The sequence below is a fragment of the Sycon ciliatum genome, chromosome 6 (assembly GCF_964019385.1).
Source record: "Sycon ciliatum chromosome 6, ocSycCili1.1, whole genome shotgun sequence".
Classification (NCBI taxonomy): domain Eukaryota; kingdom Metazoa; phylum Porifera; class Calcarea; order Leucosolenida; family Sycettidae; genus Sycon; species Sycon ciliatum.
Window position 1 is genome coordinate 26,459,691 of NC_088648.1, and position 19,472 is coordinate 26,479,162.

General features: G+C 44.6%; 1 protein-coding gene across 1 annotated transcript in view; it reads left to right on the forward strand.

The window, feature by feature from the left end:
* The first annotated feature begins 639 nt into the window (after positions 1-639).
* LOC135819816 (P-selectin-like) overlaps positions 640-19,472 on the forward strand; it is a 69,748-nt gene continuing 50,915 nt past the window's right edge. Inside the window, exons 1-3 of the mRNA XM_065333094.1 lie at positions 640-788; positions 7,095-7,199; positions 11,293-11,589. Coding sequence (XP_065189166.1) covers positions 7,103-7,199; positions 11,293-11,589 — 394 coding nt within the window. The 5' untranslated portion in view covers positions 640-788; positions 7,095-7,102. The remainder of the gene's footprint in view (positions 789-7,094; positions 7,200-11,292; positions 11,590-19,472) is intronic.

Consider the following 19,472-nt stretch of genomic DNA (forward strand, 5'->3'; position numbering starts at 1 on the left):
CCGAAGCAAGGCTTGTTGGCAACGAGTTAATTAACAAGGGTAACAGAAACAGACTGATGTAACAGAGTCTATAATGAACGGAGTTATTATTGGGTGCAGATAGTCAAGTTAAAATTTCTTTTTCTTTATAAAAAATATTTTTGTGCTTTTTCGCTAGTTGGTGTGCCTGGTCTGTGATATCATATTCTGTCCTTGCCCGTATAAGAGGCTTTTTCATAACAGACCTTGCCCGCAGTGATGACGTTGATAAGGAGACCTGGTGGCTGGTGGAGCGAATATGTACAGGTACATTATGCCCGATGAAGCAGGCTGGATGCGGGTTTGCATATGAGGATACCCACTACTAATCCTGCAAGGCAGGTCCATATACGCGATCCTGACGTCCACCAAAATAGCAGTAGCAGAAATGCCAGGTGGGAAATAGAGCACGCCTTTTCCTTCACGTGGATGCGCATATGTTCACATGCTCACTGTTGTTACGAGGCTCTGTGTTTATTTCACCGGAAGCAGCAGTGACCACCTGTGGACCAGGATTCCCAGGGAATTTGCGTCAGTAGTACTTCGTTCAGGCGAGAACTGCATGCAGCCTGTAACTCATCAAGTAGGCAGTTGTCAGATAGAGGACAAAGTATAGACCGTGTAAACAATTACAGCTTCACTGACCTGTGAAGAAGAGAACATCTTCGTTTCTAGTCCAAAGGCTGGAAACCGCTGTTGACTGAGGAGTTACTGTAACACGAAGCAAGGAAGAACAGGAAGACTGAGGACAGACCGTGGATGCATTTCAAGTAAGTCATTTTGATATCATAGACGACGTGAAAACTCCAGTCCAAGGTTATATCAGCTGTCATGGGCTAAAGCCTAATTATCGTATTCAAGACGGGGGAAACCATTCTTAGTTGTATTGCGGGGAGACAGTAGTTCCAAACAAGAACAATATGAGACGGCTTGCCGCCAATTCCACCCTTCCCTAGCCTCCGAAAGCAACATAACCCGAGTTCACCATTTTTATGTCTTTTGGAGATTCAGTGCAGGACAAAATGTTGTGGTAGGCCAAGTGCCTAAGCGGTATTCAGGATGGGAAAGCTTGAACATAACAAACAGTAAGCGATCATGCGCTGATCCATTAATGCCGTTCAAATCCCATGCTGACGAAGATGTTCGTATGGCGGAAAGAATAAACACACACTAATTCTTTTCTTCAGAACATCTCCCAACACCACTTTCGGCGAATTATTTCACTCTGGGCTTGTCTAGTTACGTGTCCACGTACACAGTGGTGTGATTTATGTCTTAGGTAGAACTTCGGGTTTTTTCTGCAGCTCGGAGTCTTTCTGAGTCCCCTAGCATCGTTAATTTTGTTAACGAGAGAGCTTGGAAGCTCGGGGCCCTACGCTTTACTTTTTTTGCCTAGCTCATCATGCATGTGCCAGACGTTACTGCACTATCGCCCTGCATGCATTCCCCCGATGCACTTCACATACACATATACCAGGACTCTACAAGTGGACCCTGGCTGGCGCCAGACGTTTCTGCATAGTGCACTGTCGCCCTGCATGCATTCCCCCTATACACTTCGCATACATGATAATCGGTTTGTGTGGACCCTGGCTAGCGGCAGACGTTACTGCATGCACTATCGCCCAGCATGCATTCCCCCGATACACTTCGCATACATGCCTGGCCTCTACAGACCCTCTTCTTTCCTCAATATTCACCCTCAAGTCGGCTGCTACTTGCACCGAGAGGCGCACTAGAGGGCAATCATTCTCTTCACTTTCTTTGCCCGCTGCTACCACTATATATGGCATGTTCTGTATTTCTTTTCTTGGCGCTGATAGGTGGAATTCTCTGCCTGTCTCATGTTGTCAGGTTGAGCATCTATCCGTTTTTGTTCCGCTCTGTAAAGACCACTTAGGGTTCCCTGTAACAAGACGGCAATGTCTGTAGGGCCTTCCCTATCAAAAATTTATAATAAATTCTACTATTACTACTACTACTACTACTACTACTACTACTACTACTGCTGCTGCTACTACTACTACTTCTACTACTACTACTACTACTACTACTACTACTACTACTACTACTACTACTACTACTACTACTACTACTACTACTACTACTACTACTACTACTACTACTACTACTACTACTACTACTACTACTACTACTACTACTACTACTACTACTACTACTACTACTACTACTACTACTACTACTACTACTACTACTACTACTACTACTACTACTACTACTACTACTACTACTACTACTACTACTACTACTACTACTACTACTACTACTACTACTACTACTACTACTACTACTACTACTACTACTACTACTACTACTACTACTACTACTACTACTACTACTACTACTACTACTACTACTACTACTACTACTACTACTACTACTACTACTACTACTACTACTACTACTACTACTACTACTACTACTACTACTACTACTACTACTACTGAACTTCGCCTTTATTTGAAAACAAACCGGGTATCAGAAAGAAGAAACTGAAAAGCGCAAGCAAGAAAAGCAATGGTGACAAAACCATTCAAGAAATTAGCAAAAATCAAATCAAATAAATAGGAAAATCCAATCAGAAAATAAAATAAAATAAAAGAATCAAGCCAACTAGGGAATACAAAAACAAAGAGCAAACCCGCAAACACCATCCAAGCATCGCTACTACCAGTACGGTGACGTTTCCATTCACCCAACCGCTCAAACGCTTTTAAAACGAAAACAAATACAACAGAACACTCTGAGACAGAATGAAACCAACTACTACTACTACTACTACTACTACTACTACTACTACTACTACTATTACTGCTACTACTACTACTACAGTTGCGCTCACTGAAATCAGACCTAAAGTACAAAGCTGACGCCTGGACCAATTCCGATTATTGTCTGCGTACATGATTGTCTGCGTACATGTGTACTGCTGCATTCATTCCACTTCCAGGGCGCCAAAGGCCGTGGAAGCTGAGGGCGCCAGCTTTGCACGTTGGGTCTGATTTCAGTGAGCGCAACACTACCCCCGATACATAAGTACATATTTATTATAAGTTTTTGTGGAGCCTGGCTATCGCCAGACGTTACTGCACTATCGCCCTGCATGCATTCCCCCGCATACACTTCGCATACATAAATTCCAGCCCTCGACAGTCACTCATTTCTTGGTGTTTACCGATTTACTGCTATACATAATGCTACTATACATGTACGGTACGGGACAGAAACGAGATAGCGCCAGGCGTGACACAAACGAACAAACACGAAATTAAAGCTGTGTGGACCCTGGCTAGCGCCAGACGTTGCTGAAATAATGTCTTCTGCATAGCTAGGGGAATTAAATTTTGATCTCATTCCTTGCACGTTAAATTTTGATTACATTCCCTGCACGACCAGGCTAGCAATAACAGAAGAACCTATATTGTAGTGTAGTGCAGTGTATGGGTTATAAAACACCTAGAAACAATTGCCTAATACTTAACACTACTCGATTGAAAGTAGTCTGCTATGATTACAATAGGGTTGGAGACATCTCCTGCGTGCATTAATGATGTTTTTTGTGCATTCAAAAAAAGATTGAATCTCGGGGTCAGAACAAATAGTAACAGGATCAAAGTGCTTATACGGCAGGTCACTGAGGTGCTGCAAACCTGTTTTCTCATTCACCTTCTAATCCAGGGAAAAAGCGCCAGCCTCACCATCAGCGGCCATGTACTGATCAGAAATGACAATTTCGTCGTCCTTATTGTTGTTACTCTATTTTACTTCACGAGAATTACAGGAAGTAGAATGCCTTCTCACTAGACCAGGTCGAGTTCTCATATGATGAAGAATGTGATTGGATCCGCTGTAGCTAATGAAAACAGATATTAGAAAATATGAGAAAAACTTGTTTTTTATATTTTATGACGGTATTTGTATGTGAGTGATAGTGACTACATGACATGGGAAAGAAAGGAAAAAAGAAAGAAAGAAAAGAGTAAGGAATAAACGAAGCAGATGTATGAAATAGAAGTAGAGAAGTTGAGGTATTTGAGGAGAAAAGTTAGTTTGTCGATTAGAGACAAACTAACAGACAAACTAACAAAAGATCAAATGCATATGTCTAACAAATGCGTCAAGACAGAGAAAGCTCGTCAAGAACATCTGGGCACAGCGCGGGTATGAAACCCAGAATATCTTCATCGCAACGAATATTTGCCGGAAGCCTGTTGCAATACACGCTGTCTACGAACAGCATGGACGCTCGAAATGCTGGTCCACGAACGAATGGAACTTGGAGAAGGTGTGAGATCTGGCCACGTGTAACACGGCTTTTGCTTTGCACAAGACCAGGTTCAGCGATTAACAGAAGGAAAAGCGAAAATGGCATGCTTGCATTGGAGCCAAGGCATCAATCGACAAAAACAACAATCTTCGTACGTGAATATACTACAAAAAGCATATAGGAGATGATCCAGCAACATTATAAAAATCTTTCTTTAGAGGTTCTCCCAGAGGCGAGAGAATTCTATGCGATGTTTCTAACGGAGCCGGAGCTGTAACAAAGGTTTCCTGCGTGCAGATAAGTGTCGAATCACGAGATGTAGATGAAGTCTGGTTGATGAAAGTGACAAAAACCAGAGCACGGCAATAGCACGGAAATAAGTGTAGAAATGCTTACAGATTCCGCACTTAGAGACGTTGCAGGATCGACTGTTACGCCAGATAATTCTCTGTCATAATGCAAATCAGCGCAATTCTGAAGTGTTGTGTATAAACGAGACAGGTCCAAACCCAAATTATTCAGATAGAGAAGTAGCCTTGCACAACCGACACATTATTACGGGCATGCATACATCCAAATAACTCGATTTAATGGCAATTTTGCTTTGGACACACTCTGTTACGTTCCATACAAGCCAATTTTCTCCACTTACATGTTGTGGTGCTACTCACATGTGCCTGTGTTCTTCTGCTGATCTATTTTCTCATTACCGCATATTCGTTGTTTGTTGTACGACTATCACCTCGTTTCTACTAACCGCTAGCACATTTTACTTGTCCATGTTCATGATTCTTTCAAGTAGTTCTCCTACTCACCGGTATGTTGCGTAGTCCACTGGGGACTGTGACAAAATGGCCGCTGTTAACAAATCAGTTTCTCAGTTCTTTTTCTATATCCCAGATGGGCTTTCATTATACAATCCTGCATTTCGACACATAAACGAAGCTTATGGCACATGCCTCCTGTTACTGTATTCGAAAAAGTATAACCAAAAGTACTTTACGAAACTACCCAAAACATACCCCCCCCCCTTCATAAAATTAATACCTACTGTTTTCTTTCCTTTCATTTCATCTTCTTTTCCGTTCCTTTCTTCTTCATACACATTTAAAACATTTTCATCATATTGTGAGAGCCGTGGGCCAACAGCCCCGGTGAGAAGGCAGTCTTGCCTGTTCATATGGTGAAGTAAAATAAAGAAACAACAACAAACTACACGTTACGCTATGATGTCCACTGATACGATCAATTACTGGACAATCAGCTCATGGAAAAACATAGCATGACACTGACCAACGGTATTGACGTTCTACAACTGACTGCCAATCAACTCTTACACGTCTTGGATGCGCACTCCTACTACCTTCCAATTCGCAAGGTTCTAAGATATAGTACTAACATAGGAGGGGGAAGGCGCGTGCGGGTGCAACCAAGACAGGTGATATCGCATGAGCTGATTGTCCAGTATCTATGTATTGGACAATACATAGATCAGGTTCGGCCTCATTTTCTCTGTGCTGCGCTGATGAGTTCAAAAAGAACGAAACAGCATGCTGTCCGCAGATTGAGTATTTCGCTCCTGCTCTTGTAGCAGTTGAGCACTCTTGCGTGGGGTAGTGCCTTTGCTGTTTGCGTTATGCAGAGCTCACTGACTTGTCAGTTTGAGCACTCTGGCAAGGTACGTTCGGGCCTGATTGGAAATTTTTATTTCCATTGCTATCAGGTTCGGCCTCATTTTCTCTGTGCTGCGCTGATGAGTTCAAAAAGAACGAAACAGCATGCTGTCCGCAGATTGAGTATTTCGCTCCTGCTCTTGTAGCAGTTGAGCACTCTTGCGTGGGGTAGTGCCTTTGCTGTTTGCGTTATGCAGAGCTCACTGACTTGTCAGTTTGAGCACTCTGGCAAGGTACGTTCGGGCCTGATTGGAAATTTTTATTTCCACTGCTATCAGGTTCGGCCTCATTTTCTCTGTGCTGCGCTGATGAGTTCAAAAAGAACGAAACAGCATGCTGTCCGCAGATTGTATATTTCGCTCCTGCTCTTGTAGCAGTTGAGCACTCTTGCGTGGGGTAGTGCCTTTGCTGTTTGCGTTATGCAGAGCTCACTGACTTGTCAGTTTGAGCACTCTGGCAAGGTACGTTCGGGCCTGATTGGAAATTTTTATTTCCATTGCTATCAGGTTCGGCCTCATTTTCTCTGTGCTGCGCTGATGAGTTCAAAAAGAACGAAACAGCATGCTGTCCGCAGATTGAGTATTTCGCTCCTGCTCTTGTAGCAGTTGAGCACTCTTGCGTGGGGTAGTGCCTTTGCTGTTTGCGTTATGCAGAGCTCACTGACTTGTCAGTTTGAGCACTCTGGCAAGGTACGTTCGGGCCTGATTGGAAATTTTTATTTCCATTGCTATCAGGTTCGGCCTCATTTTCTCTGTGCTGCGCTGATGAGTTCAAAAAGAACGAAACAGCATGCTGTCCGCAGATTGTATATTTCGCTCCTGCTCTTGTAGCAGTTGAGCACTCTTGCGTGGGGTAGTGCCTTTGCTGTTTGCGTTATGCAGAGCTCACTGACTTGTCAGTTTGAGCACTCTGGCAAGGTACGTTCGGGCCTGATTGGAAATTTTTATTTCCATTGCTATCAGGTTCGGCCTCATTTTCTCTGTGCTGCGCTGATGAGTTCAAAAAGAACGAAACAGCATGCTGTCCGCAGATTGAGTGTATTGGACAATATACTTTTTCCGTTGAATTCTTCCTTGGCACCGACTTTTCGTGTTTATTCGCACTTTGTTTTGCAGGTTCGTCCATGCAGCCCGACACGATGAAACTGGTAAAGGCATGGATTTGTATTCTTCAATGTTTGGTGCTTTTGCGGAGTAGCACCGACGCTAAGACGCATGTCGGTAAGTTGGTTGAGATCCATTCAAATTGCCCCTGAAGTAGGAGAAGGTCTGATCTATGTGGATCGTGTACAAAGAACGTAGATAGACAAGGAGTGTGACAAAGAGACTACGGCTTCGGGTATTCAAGCTCCGGTTTCTCATGCTGAGCTGAGTGTCTATACTTTAGATTAGTTACAGACACAAGAGAACTGCGCAGCATACTAATTCGTGAGATTACTGTCAAGGTTGAAAAGGTCACTTCCAAATTAACAATCGGCAGGATATCTTTGCGTTAGAGTGAACGCATAGAGCGACCAAGTGTTCCTGTTCAGATTCCCAGTCAAAGATGCCATTCCACCTAATCAAACATGTAGCAGTTAATCCGATTTCCTTTCTGGCGATGATAGGAGAAACGTTCTTTTGTTTGTAGCTAATTTAATATTCTCTCAAACTAGATTCTCCATCAAAGACCATTAATTTTACCATTTTTTATTTTTGATTCAGGTCCGTATGATCAATAAACTGTAGTACGAGCATGAAAAAGTTTTTAGCTTCGAGTTTTACGCCATAAGCGATCATCAGAAAACAGCAATGAGTAACTATGGATACTAGTTTATACAACCACAAAGCAAAAGTGTAAATGATAGCAGTTGATCCACGCACTGGAGCGGGTTGAATGCTGCATGCCTTCGCTTCAACCCTTTTGCCCCGTACGTACTGCGATAGGCGGGTGTCATTCTCGTGTCGTCTGTGGCGAAATCATGATTGGCGGTTATGGTAACGTTGTTTGAATGTTGTTGCTATTAATCCAGTATATTCCTCCTTCTCTAAGCCTGTGGTGACTCTTGCCCTATACACGATGCTCTCTGTTATACACGCTGCGCCCATTGTCAATAAAGTACAGCGTATCTGGCTAAAGTACTTCAAAGTACGAAGTTTGCGAAAGAACACTGATGTGCAAGGTCTAACGCCTTCACCCTCTTTATCCTCTGTTGACCGAACGCTGGCTCAACCTGAGAAAAGAGGGCTTGAAATCCCATGAGCTCTCGCTGTGCTTTTTTTACTTATGTCCTTATATGTGTTACTCGAACTTATAGAAACATTTATGCACATGCGATTATTGGTCACATGTTTTTGTATCGCAATGCCATTTCTATCAGTTCGAGTAACGCACATGAGGACATCCGTTAATTGAAAGCCTAACAAGGGCTCTTGGGCTTTTAAGCCCTCTTGTTCCAAATTGTTAGGTACCTCCTCCCGTACCTTTTCTAGCTGGCATGCATGCAATCGCGTACTTACCTTTTGTCTCCTTTTGTTCCGTTGGCCTGGGTAGCCACTGGCGCGCCCATAACTGCCATAGCTACCCAGGCCCTTTATCTTGCCGTTCAGACTTGCTCTCTTTTCTCGCTCTTCAATAATCACCATGTAGTCGTTTCGTTCGTCTTGGTCTCTTGTCCCGTCTATAATAAATGTCGTTCCACCAACCTATCTGTTCCCGTTGTAATGTCTGGATAACAAGGCGTCAGTCGTCCTTTTTGTATTCAACAAAATTATAAAAAAATGAACCTAACCTTTATCATCCCGACCATACAAGGAATTGCCCTATCATTACGAAATGTCCCACACAAGTGTATTCGGATTGAATAACCTCGGTGTCGAAATATGATTGAATTCGGATCAAAGATAGCCCTGTTAGTGGAATGTTCCCATATGGGAACAACGGGATCACGGGCGCATAAAAATACCCGATTTGGACGACACTATTTCGAGTAATCAGCCCAGGATTCACTCAAATGAGAGTGGAAACCTAATGGATTGGTGAGAGAAACATTTTCCAGTGTTGGACGACGTCCCTTGTGTCAAAATATCCAAAAGCATTTGATAAAGAAGATGCCCAGGTCAAACTATTCAACGATTGTATATGAAATGAAACGAAGTCGCTTTTATGAAGGCATGCCGTAGTGTACACTGAGTGATCGGAAACTAGATAACGAAGCATAATGCTGAATGCTGAATTATGCTGAACATTTGTAGTCGATTTTCGAACAATCAGCTGATTTTGCATCCGAATATGATGTATTTTTGAGCTTAGGGAAAGTCGATTATGCGAAAAAGCGGGCCGATTTGTGGAAAGCCTACTCCTCCTCGATTGCTCAAAAAATCAAATTCGTAAATGATCGTGAAGAAAAACCTCCATAGCACGAACAAAAATTCAGCGTATTTCAGGGGTCGATGCGACTAACGGCTTCACTCAGCACAAGCCACTTTCAGCGCAAGCTGGAAATGGCTTGTTTGATGTGACTGCGGACTAACAGCAATTGGCCACATGGAACCGTGGAACCGGAAATCTATTCTATATTTATCGCCATATGATTCTGTTGAAAGCTTCTGGCCCTGCTGTGAGAGCTTCATTTGTGACAAGTTTATGCACTTCTCTTTGAGTTGGAAATGAAGAATGACAGGAAAAACTGTGCACTTTTTGTAACCGAAGTTACCACCTGTACAAAGTATTGGTAGCTTTACAAATAATTTCAAACACATTAGGTTGCCATAGTGATTTTCCATGGTAATTATCGTTGGCCGAGATGACGTGGAAATAACGTCAATGCATCCTGGCGAGGTATCATAATGTCTTTTCAGGCGGTAGATGAGAAAATCAGATATTTCTACAAACCATTCAGAATTGGGTATATTTTGGTAGCCGTTTTCCCGTTGCTCGGATATGAGAAAATAGTATTTCGAAGCCGTTCATGTATAACTTCTGTATGAATGGCCACATTCCAACAATATTTGGCAGGCACAGCCCCACATCATAGGCAAAACATACTTCTTTGGAAAAATTATGATATGTGGTCATGCATCTAGGTATACACTTCAGACATAAACTGCTTTCGATACACGCTTACTTGGCTCAGTATTGGGAGTGCGTTGCACATAGGAGGCTGGATGTACCTCCAAACTCAATATTAGTCTGGGTTCATATTGGAACCATGAATCATAAAAAAATTGAAAATGTATCGCTCTCACAATTTTGTGGCCCACAAAAATCCATTTCCTAAAGCTTGTTACCATATTGGAACAATGGTAGGATACAGGTCAAGCTCATAAACACACATAGATCCATATATCTATCACTAGCTCCCAGGAGAGGTACATTTTGTTCACATAACATGTGATTCTAACCCTATTGCCCTGCATGCATACCCTCGATGCACTTCGCATACATACACATCCTACCACGTTGTTTCAGATTATCATTCTGCCGTTGAAAGGCCTATTCGAATATGGTGGCCAGCTACATGTAGCTCTCTTTGACGGAACAGTACTGGACACATGGCGAATCCCGTGATGATGCTGTACCGCACACACACACACACACACACACACACACACACACACACACACACACACACACACACACACACACAGTCACTCTCACAACACACACACACATACACAGTGACTCACATGCGCACACCATTGGACCATTGGACGCCCATCGCCGGAGGCGATGATAGCGATGCTACAGCAGAAGCCATAGCAACTTTTGCTGGGATTGCACCATTCAACAGCTTGCAAGGCTGAAGAATTGGCCCCCACTATTCAGCCTGGTCTACACCACACAGCTATGAAGTGGTTTTTCTGGCCAGTGAATCCCTACTTTTTGGTCTTTTTATTTTTATTTTTTTCCTGCACACACATCATACCACATACTCCGGCATGCACTGGCTGTTGGTAACCACCCAGGAGAATGAAAGAAAAGTCAGGAAGAGTCTGAGAAAGAGAAGAAAGACGTGTGTGACCATAATCATCGGGAATCGAACCCGCAACCTATCGATTGGAAATCGCTGCACATACCACTGCACCATATGGCACACACATGCGCACACACACCCACACACACACACCCACCCCCCCCCCCACACACACACACAAACACACACACACACACACACACACACCAACATACATACGCACAATTAGAGCCCTGGGGACCCTGGGTAGCGCCAGAAGCTTCTACATTAACGTTGATTGCATAGCTATTGTAATAAAATCATCATTGAACTCTTTAGAGGATCATCTCGGTTGTTTTTACCCTTTATTCTCGTCGCAGAACATTTCAATTGCAATGATGCCTTGGGAACCTACCTTATCAGTGGAAATAGCTGGCGTATACAAGCGAGCGCTTTAGCTCCATCACAATGCACTTCGCGTAATTACGTTCTCATAACTCCCCAGGATGTCGGCGGTACATGTGTGCAGGATTTCATGAAACATTTAAGCAACCGATTGGGAGAAAACATTACAGTCTGGGCCAGCGATACTTCTTCTCTATCATGCTATAAGAATATTCCAGTGCAGTGTCCTGCAACTGCTGCCGTCATTTGCAAAAACAACTTACCGGCCGCAGGTAAGCGTTACTGATCTATGTTATTCATTCTAACTAAACAGTGTGAGCCTTCTGACTCTGTATAGTTGCTTCACGTGGTCTCAAAACCAATAGAAGAAAGATAGATTTACTTGAAATATGTTCACTATGACTACACTGATGGACAAAAAATTCACGGTGGAGGACGGGAGCACTTCTGGAGCTCCTGCTCCTGCCTCATTTATGTTTAGGGTCCACGAGGACTGGCCTTTGGACCATGTATTTTTTATCAAGGAGCTGTCTAGACTGGGTGTTCAGCCCTCCGAACTCAGCCAACTGGACCTAAACGGGAAGCCTGGCTGGTGCAATGTCACCTTCGTCACGCAAGGAGTGCGCGACCGCCTGTTGACGTCAGAGGAAGAATTCGAATTTGCCAGTAAGAATGTCGAAGTTGTAATGGGAGGCATGTCAGTTATGACTCTCCATGTATTCGGATGCCCCCTGTCATTGCATTATGGTGCTTTTGTGCATGAAATTTCACTCTATGGTCGGGTCCATGGTCCTCCAAAGAGGAAGATTGTTAGCCATGAGGGCTTTGCAGTTGACACCGGGACCAGGTATGTCAAAGTTTCCCTGAGGAAGGCTGTGCATTCTGGCTTGCGAGTAGGTTCCCGTCCCGTAAAATTATGGCACAAAGGTCAAATTCAAACTTGTTGGCGCTGCAGTGTCTCTGGCCATCTCGCAAAAGACTGCCCAGGTACAGCAGCTGTAGGTGCGAGAAATGGCGTACACAACTCGCAGACCAACATGTCCTACGCAGACTCCTTGCAAGGGCAATTGAGTACTAGTACGGGTCACCAAGAGGCGCCAAGCCAAGAACAGATAAATGAAAGCCCTCACACAGAAACAGCAGCAGTTGATGTTGGCGCCAGTGCGGGAGAGTCCACCGTACCTGACAAGGTCAATGGGAAGCCTAGCACAAGATCAGCTGGGACGCGCAAGAACCAGACCCCCCGCAAGCACGTACATACACACACTGTTGAAGATGAAAACAGCTGCGACAAGGTCAAGTCGTCGGCGGATGAGCTCCCGGAAAATAGAAGCTCGGAAGATGTCGGCTCCGAAATGGAAGACGAGAACGGTGGCTCTGATTCTGAAGCTTTCACAGATGTTCGTACCAGGAAGCAAAGGAAAGCCAAGAAGCCCATCAGAATCCGCTCACAGCCGAGGATCTGGCGCCGTAGCCCATAGATTGATTCTTCGCTCGCACGATTGTTCTTTATCTTCGTTTTGATTGCTTTGTATTGTGTTACGCAAGTTTTCTCCTATACATCACCATTTTCACCAGGCACAGTACCCCACCAAATAGGTCAACTCCCTTGACAATTGCATTCCTAAATGTTTGCAGTCTGCGACACAAGACACATGAAATTAAGGCACTCCTAGATAGCTCCCAGATCGACGTTATTGGCCTTGCAGAGACATGGCTGGATGAGACTATCAGTAATGGAGAACTAGTCATCCCAGACTACTACTACTCCCTCGTGAGACTTGACCGTGGGCGCCCAGGAGGCGGCGTGGCATTCTACTATCGCTCATCTCTTGCTCTCCAACCTCGGCTGGACCTTGCGCAGAATGGCCTGGAAGCTCTTTGGTTACAGACAACGAATTCTGGGACAGCCCACCATGTATTTGCTTGTGTCTACCGCCCACCAACTGAGCCTATCAGCTTTTGGACCCGACTAGAGAGAGCGCTTGACGGAGCCTCACGGATAACCCCATCGATAACTCTCCTCGGCGATTTCAACACGAATGCCAGACCGCCTGGTATTAATACCAGCAGGACACACTATCAAACTCGCCATCTATTTGACTTGGCAGGTGCATATGGTCTGGCAAACCATGTGGATAGTGCCACGCGCGTGACGCCCGACTGCCCCCAAGGTACCGTAATCGACCTAATCCTAGCCCGTCCCGAAACAGTAGCGATGTGCCATGTCATTCAGTGCACGATCAGTGACCAGTTTGCAGTTCTTGCCAAGCTGGACATTTCCGTGCCCAAGCAGTCGACCAGGAAGCCGGCTACATCCACCCGAAATCTCCGCAGCATCAATATAAACGACTTCCGAAATGACCTTACTGCTGCAAACTTGTATGCTTTTCCTGCTCAGGCTAACGTGGATGAAATGTGGCAAGACTGGCATTCAAAGTTTATAACTGTTCTGGATCGCCATGCTCCATTCACTTGCAAGCAAAGCCGGAAACGCCCAAGCGAACCATCGTGGTCGGACAGAGAGCTGTATCAGCTCACTATGCGGAAGAACAGGCTGCACAAGCGTTGGCTATCGGACAAAACTTGCCAGCAGGCCCACTCAGCGTTCAAACAGGCCCGGTCCGCTGCATCAAATGCCTACAGGCGTAAACGGAACGAGTTCTTTCGAAACAAGTGCGCGGAGAACACGGGAAACCCCCGTCAGCTATGGTCCGTCATAAACTCCGTTACCGGTCGAAAGCGGACACATCAGGAGCCATCGTGTGGTGTAGAGGCGATTACGTCTGCTTTCGAGACTGTCGTCACCGACATCACTCGGCCATCCAAACTACTCCTGCCTGCGGGAACCCCTGCAGAGCGTTGGCTATCGGACAAAACTTGCCAGCAGGCCCACTCAGCGTTCAAACAGGCGCCCTAGTGTCCTTTCCACCCGTCACAGTGGGTGCTTTGGAGCGCTTGCTGCAGCAAGTCAACCCGGCCAAAGCTACTGGAAGTGATGGAATCCCGGGTCTCCTAATCAAGTATTGTGCTGATATATTAGCTTCATCTCTTACCACATTATTTAATGCATCATTATCCAGCGGCGAAGTTCCACAGCAGTTCAAATTAGCTCACGTTGTTCCGCTCCACAAGTCTGGTGATCCCTCTGTTCCCAAAAATTTCCGACCGGTATCACAGCTACCGATACTGTCCAAAATCCTTGAGAAGGTCGTGCAGAAATCGTTTGTGGAACATGTCGCACGGATGAACATCTTGCCAGTGACCCAATTTACGTTCCGTCATGGGCACTCTACGGAAGACGCTCTTTCCCTACTAACTGACAGAGTCGACACTGGGCGAGATGACGGTCTAGTTGTGGCAACCTGTCTTCTAGATATGTCGAAAGCCTTCGACAAAGTCAAGCACAGCATTCTTATCCAGGATCTTTTTGACATTGGCGTTACTGGAGGAGCACTGACTTGGTTCAAACATTACCTGTCAGGTCGCCAACAGCAAGTGCGCACTGGTACCGGACTCGGCAGGGTTGTTACATGCACCTGCGGTGTTCCGCAGGGTTCGGTCCTGGGGCCGCTGCTCTTCAGCATATACACTAGAGACGTACCGACTGTTACCTGCCCGACTATGTCAATCCAGTTTGCAGACGATATAGCCTTGACTTCCACCCGCCGCAGCGCTGACCTCGTTTCTTCTGAGCTCACAACAGCCGTCTCTAACCTAGCTCGCTGGCTAGCCTCCCGTGGTCTCATCCTCAACGCCACCAAGAGTCAGCTCCCTGTCTTTGCAGGATCCAATGGCCAGAGTCCCAACGTTGTGGTAAAGTGCGATGGCATACCCGTGCCAAGCGTCACCAGTGCCGGCTACCTTGGCATCACCTTGGATGTACGCATGTCATGGCAGCCCCAGGTCGATGCGAGCATCACGAAAGCCAATAAGAAAATTGGAACTGTGTGGCGGACACGAAAGTCGCTAACACTTGCTAGCCGTGTGCTGTTCTTCAAGGCAGCTATCATGCCGGATCTACTGTATGGGTCCGTTGCGTTTAGCCCAGGTCTCACTCAGGCCCAGACCGACCGACTCCAAGTAGCACAAAACCGTGGGGCAAGAGCAGTTTATGGCCGGCCGGGGTTCTCTCGTGCCAGTGATCTCCTGGAACGCGTGCAGGTGTTCAGGATTGGAGAAATACATCGGCAGAAGGTCCTGGTCTTTGTCTGGAGGTGCATACACGCCAGTGCGAGTCCATCCCTCCAGGAGCTCTTCGTACGCTGCGCGGATCGTAGGACGCGCCTGGATCTCGCCCTGGGGCTCCGTCTACCAGCTACACGAACCCGCGCCGGACGATCTCGCCCTGCCTTCCGAGGTAGTGCCCTTTGGAACGTCCTACCGGATGCAGTCAGAGTACTGTCGTCTCTCAGCAGCTTCAAAGCTGCCGTCGTACCGTATACCCCCCCCCCCGATCTTCCTGATGTTATGATTAGAAACTTGCCCTGAGACAGCTTCCTGTCTGTGATTGATTTTCACTGTTTACCATTATTATTTGCCATGGCGACCCCCGTAAGTCCGTAACTGGCAGGGCAGGGTTGGGCCTTTCATCCTCCCGATGTTAGTAGCAAGTACCGGTACTCTCGTTAGCAGTAACTGTTAGTACTTTGTTTGTTTGTTTTTTATTTATTTTTTTCTCTATTTTATTCTCTTTACCAGGCGTGGGCCATCCCCTGGACAAACAAAATGGGTGCCTTATTATTATTTTTCTGTTTCTGTTTTAATGACAGTCCACTGCACGCCTGAAAAAGTACTTAGTTTATTAGGCGGGTTACAGAACTATCGACTTATCGTTCGCTGGCTTACTTGTAGTTTGATAACGCTTTGCTCTTCATTGAGATATCTACCATTCTCTCTTTGTTCTCCTTATTTTCTCCCCAACCCTCCTTCCCTGTAACATAATAACATATTCGCTGCCTTGTCATTGAGCATTTGTGCTCGTTTGGATTTGCGAATTCAAATAAAGTATACATACATACATACATACATGGGCAAGATATATAAAGTCTTACACGGATTCTACGAACTACTGGAATACTTCTATATAACCGAATGAATTTGTATTCATAAGATTGTGTAAAACACGTTAAACCCTAGAACAACCGGAGACATGATAATTATGATGCGTTTGCGTATTTCGAAATGGGATTGCTGTGATAAGGGGAGGGGGGGGGGGGGTGGTAGAATCTCCCCAACTTTTGTGACTTCTATTTATTTCGTATTTTGTAAGTGGCAGTGGGCTCTATCTCCAAAATTTGAGTACAGTTCCTTTCGGAAATGCCAGGGGGTGCTGCTCAGAACTACTGCGTGACATCATGTGACTCCACATACTACTGGCATCAATAAGAGGGCGAATAGAGCTTAGAACCACACGTCAATAACGTAAAGAGAAATACGTTTAGGAGCGAGGAGATGGGGACCATGAAGGTAGTAATTTGTACATGTGAAAATGCTAATATGCATATTTAACGCGTAGTAAATAAGAGACGAGATTAAGGAAAGGTTCAAAATTGCGAATAAAAGAGTGAGCTGAATCGACCTGTGAACTGGATTTATTGCGAAAATGTGACAATAATGTAGAGAAACAAACGAAATTGAAAACGAGAGCGCCGTAACTCCCGTCAGTTTACAAGTATTTCTTTTTCTCCAACACTTACCATTAAAAGCAGGATAATGGTGAGTCAAAATGTGCAACAATTAGCACAAAATTGACTGATGTGACACTGACATTCAACGACCTGATGCTTAGCTGCATCAAATCTGGAATGCGCAAACCACCAGCTGTCCAAATTGAAAGCTTTTAAGCTATGAAATAAAGAAAGAAAGGGGAAGATGGGCGCACTTTAGACGAAAACAAGCTAAAAATCACAGCGAACTCAGAACATTAGCTATTACAAGATGACGACGAAGGACGAAGAACCATGCACGGGATAACTATGGCTCACTACGAAAGCGCGATGCGGTTAGTGTTGGACAAAACGGATAACTTGTAAACTTATAATCCTTAATACAAAAGAGAAAGTACAAAGAACTAAAAGTTACGCTATACTGTCCACTAACACCACTAGTTACTAAATAATCAGCTCATCCAATAACATTGCACGACACTGACTGACGGTACTGACGTTCTACAGCTATCTGGCTAACAGCTCTAATAAATCTTGGATACGCACCCCATAGGCCTTCCAACTTGGAAGTTTTAGAAACAACATAAGGAGGGGAAGGTGAGCGCAACCAAGTTAAGCACGAGTTGAAAGTCTCTGCTATGAAGGACGTTAGCTGCTGTTAATACATGTCGATGACGATACTGGCAAGTCAATTGGACAATAAGGTCAAACTACGATTCAAGTATCCGAGTCCACATATGGTTCTCTCTATTTTAATAATTGTTTTAATCCTTGGCTCTCCATCCGAGTTTTAACAGAAGAAATGTGGCGAATAATCAAAACATACTTCAATCAAGTTTTCGCACAACTCTTGTTAGGGAGAATACGTTGTACTAAGTCTAAAGATCACAAATACGACAGGGGGACTATTATAATGAAATTCTAAAAAAGAAAAGAGTTGAGAAACAACACCTGTAATGAAGCGACAGTAACAACTGGAAATAAAAAGTAGCAAATTTGTGAACTAAAACTAAACCAAAAAAGGAGCTTACAGTTACATGATATGTGAATAATTGGCGTGATAACAACCGCAGTATAGCTATGAGCAAAATTCAATTGGCGCTCATGTCAAACAACAAAGCAGCAGAAGTCTAGTTCTAGAAGGTATTCTTGCGTGTCACATTTATCAATGGAGTCAGAACATGTGTAGTTACAGCATGCAAAATAGTGATAACAACTACATCACAACCGTTCATAAAAGATCATTCAGGGGTGCGAAGGATGTTACAAATACAATCTTAGGAAAGTACAGAGAAATTTTGATGTGAAAATGAATTGATAAAATGGGCGAGTGTTAAATAATTATGAACAAGTGTAAAAGAAGTAAAATGTTCTTTTTGTTGACCCAGATCAGGGTTACGGAGACGAATGTACACAGCTTCAAGCACTTTCAACTGCCTGAAACTATTTGCACAGCGGACAAAACTAAACCAGGAATCGTCATAATTTCCCTGGCCAACGGGTTTGGAAAATAGCAACATCACAACAGACTTATTTTCCTTCTTCTTCTTCTTCTTCTTCACAACCCGATTGAGTTTCTCACCTCTATCTTCGTCCTCCGTCTCCTTCGCTGAATCTCCGCCAAGCTCCCTGTTGTCACCCTTGTTATCGTCGTCTGCGTCACTGCAATGGTCCTCATCGTCCACCTGATAACTTTCCTTTTGCCTTCGGACAATCCGCTGCAAGGGATTCGTCCCTGAACACCAACACTCGCACAGTGTGTTGAGCATGAGCTGCGCATCGCGGCATTCTTTGTTGCTGTGATGCGTAGCTCATGCTCTTCTTCGTTGCGCTTTCCTCCCCCCTTGGACCATTCCGAACCTTAACCTTCCAAGTTGGAAGGTTGTTGGTTTGCACCTTAAAGAAGTGTTGGAACTCGGTGTCAGGTCACCGAAAGTCTCAGTACTCCTTGTCAGTTTTGTGCCATTTTGTCGCACTTGCTGGCTGTTACGTTGGTGGACAGTTTGTCATAACTCGTAACATTTTGTCCTTTTCCTTTCTTCATCATAACTGTATTGGCTCACCTTCCGAGTTCAAATTTCTTGTTTACTTCGTTGCTCTCAACCAACAAGAAATGAGGCAGTTCTTAGCGTATTGGAAACTTGACCCACGCACAACGTCTTTAATGATGAATCACGAGAGGAAGGATGGCATTTCCTTCCCCCTGACAAGCAAAATTGGACAGTAGGTGGCATAGCCATTTTCCATTGGAGATATCAATATCAAGATCCACATTATTAAATGTTCAGTCATGTTGCCGTTAATAGAGATATGACGTCATTTTACCTTTGCGACTCATCCTTCTATAACGGGATCATGACATCATCGATGAGTCATTCTAAAACGGGATCACGATATCATCGATTATGTCATCGATGATGCATGAATAGATGAGTCAGCAATGACGTCAAAAGTGATAGGTCACCGAAAGCACCTCTGCAATCGCA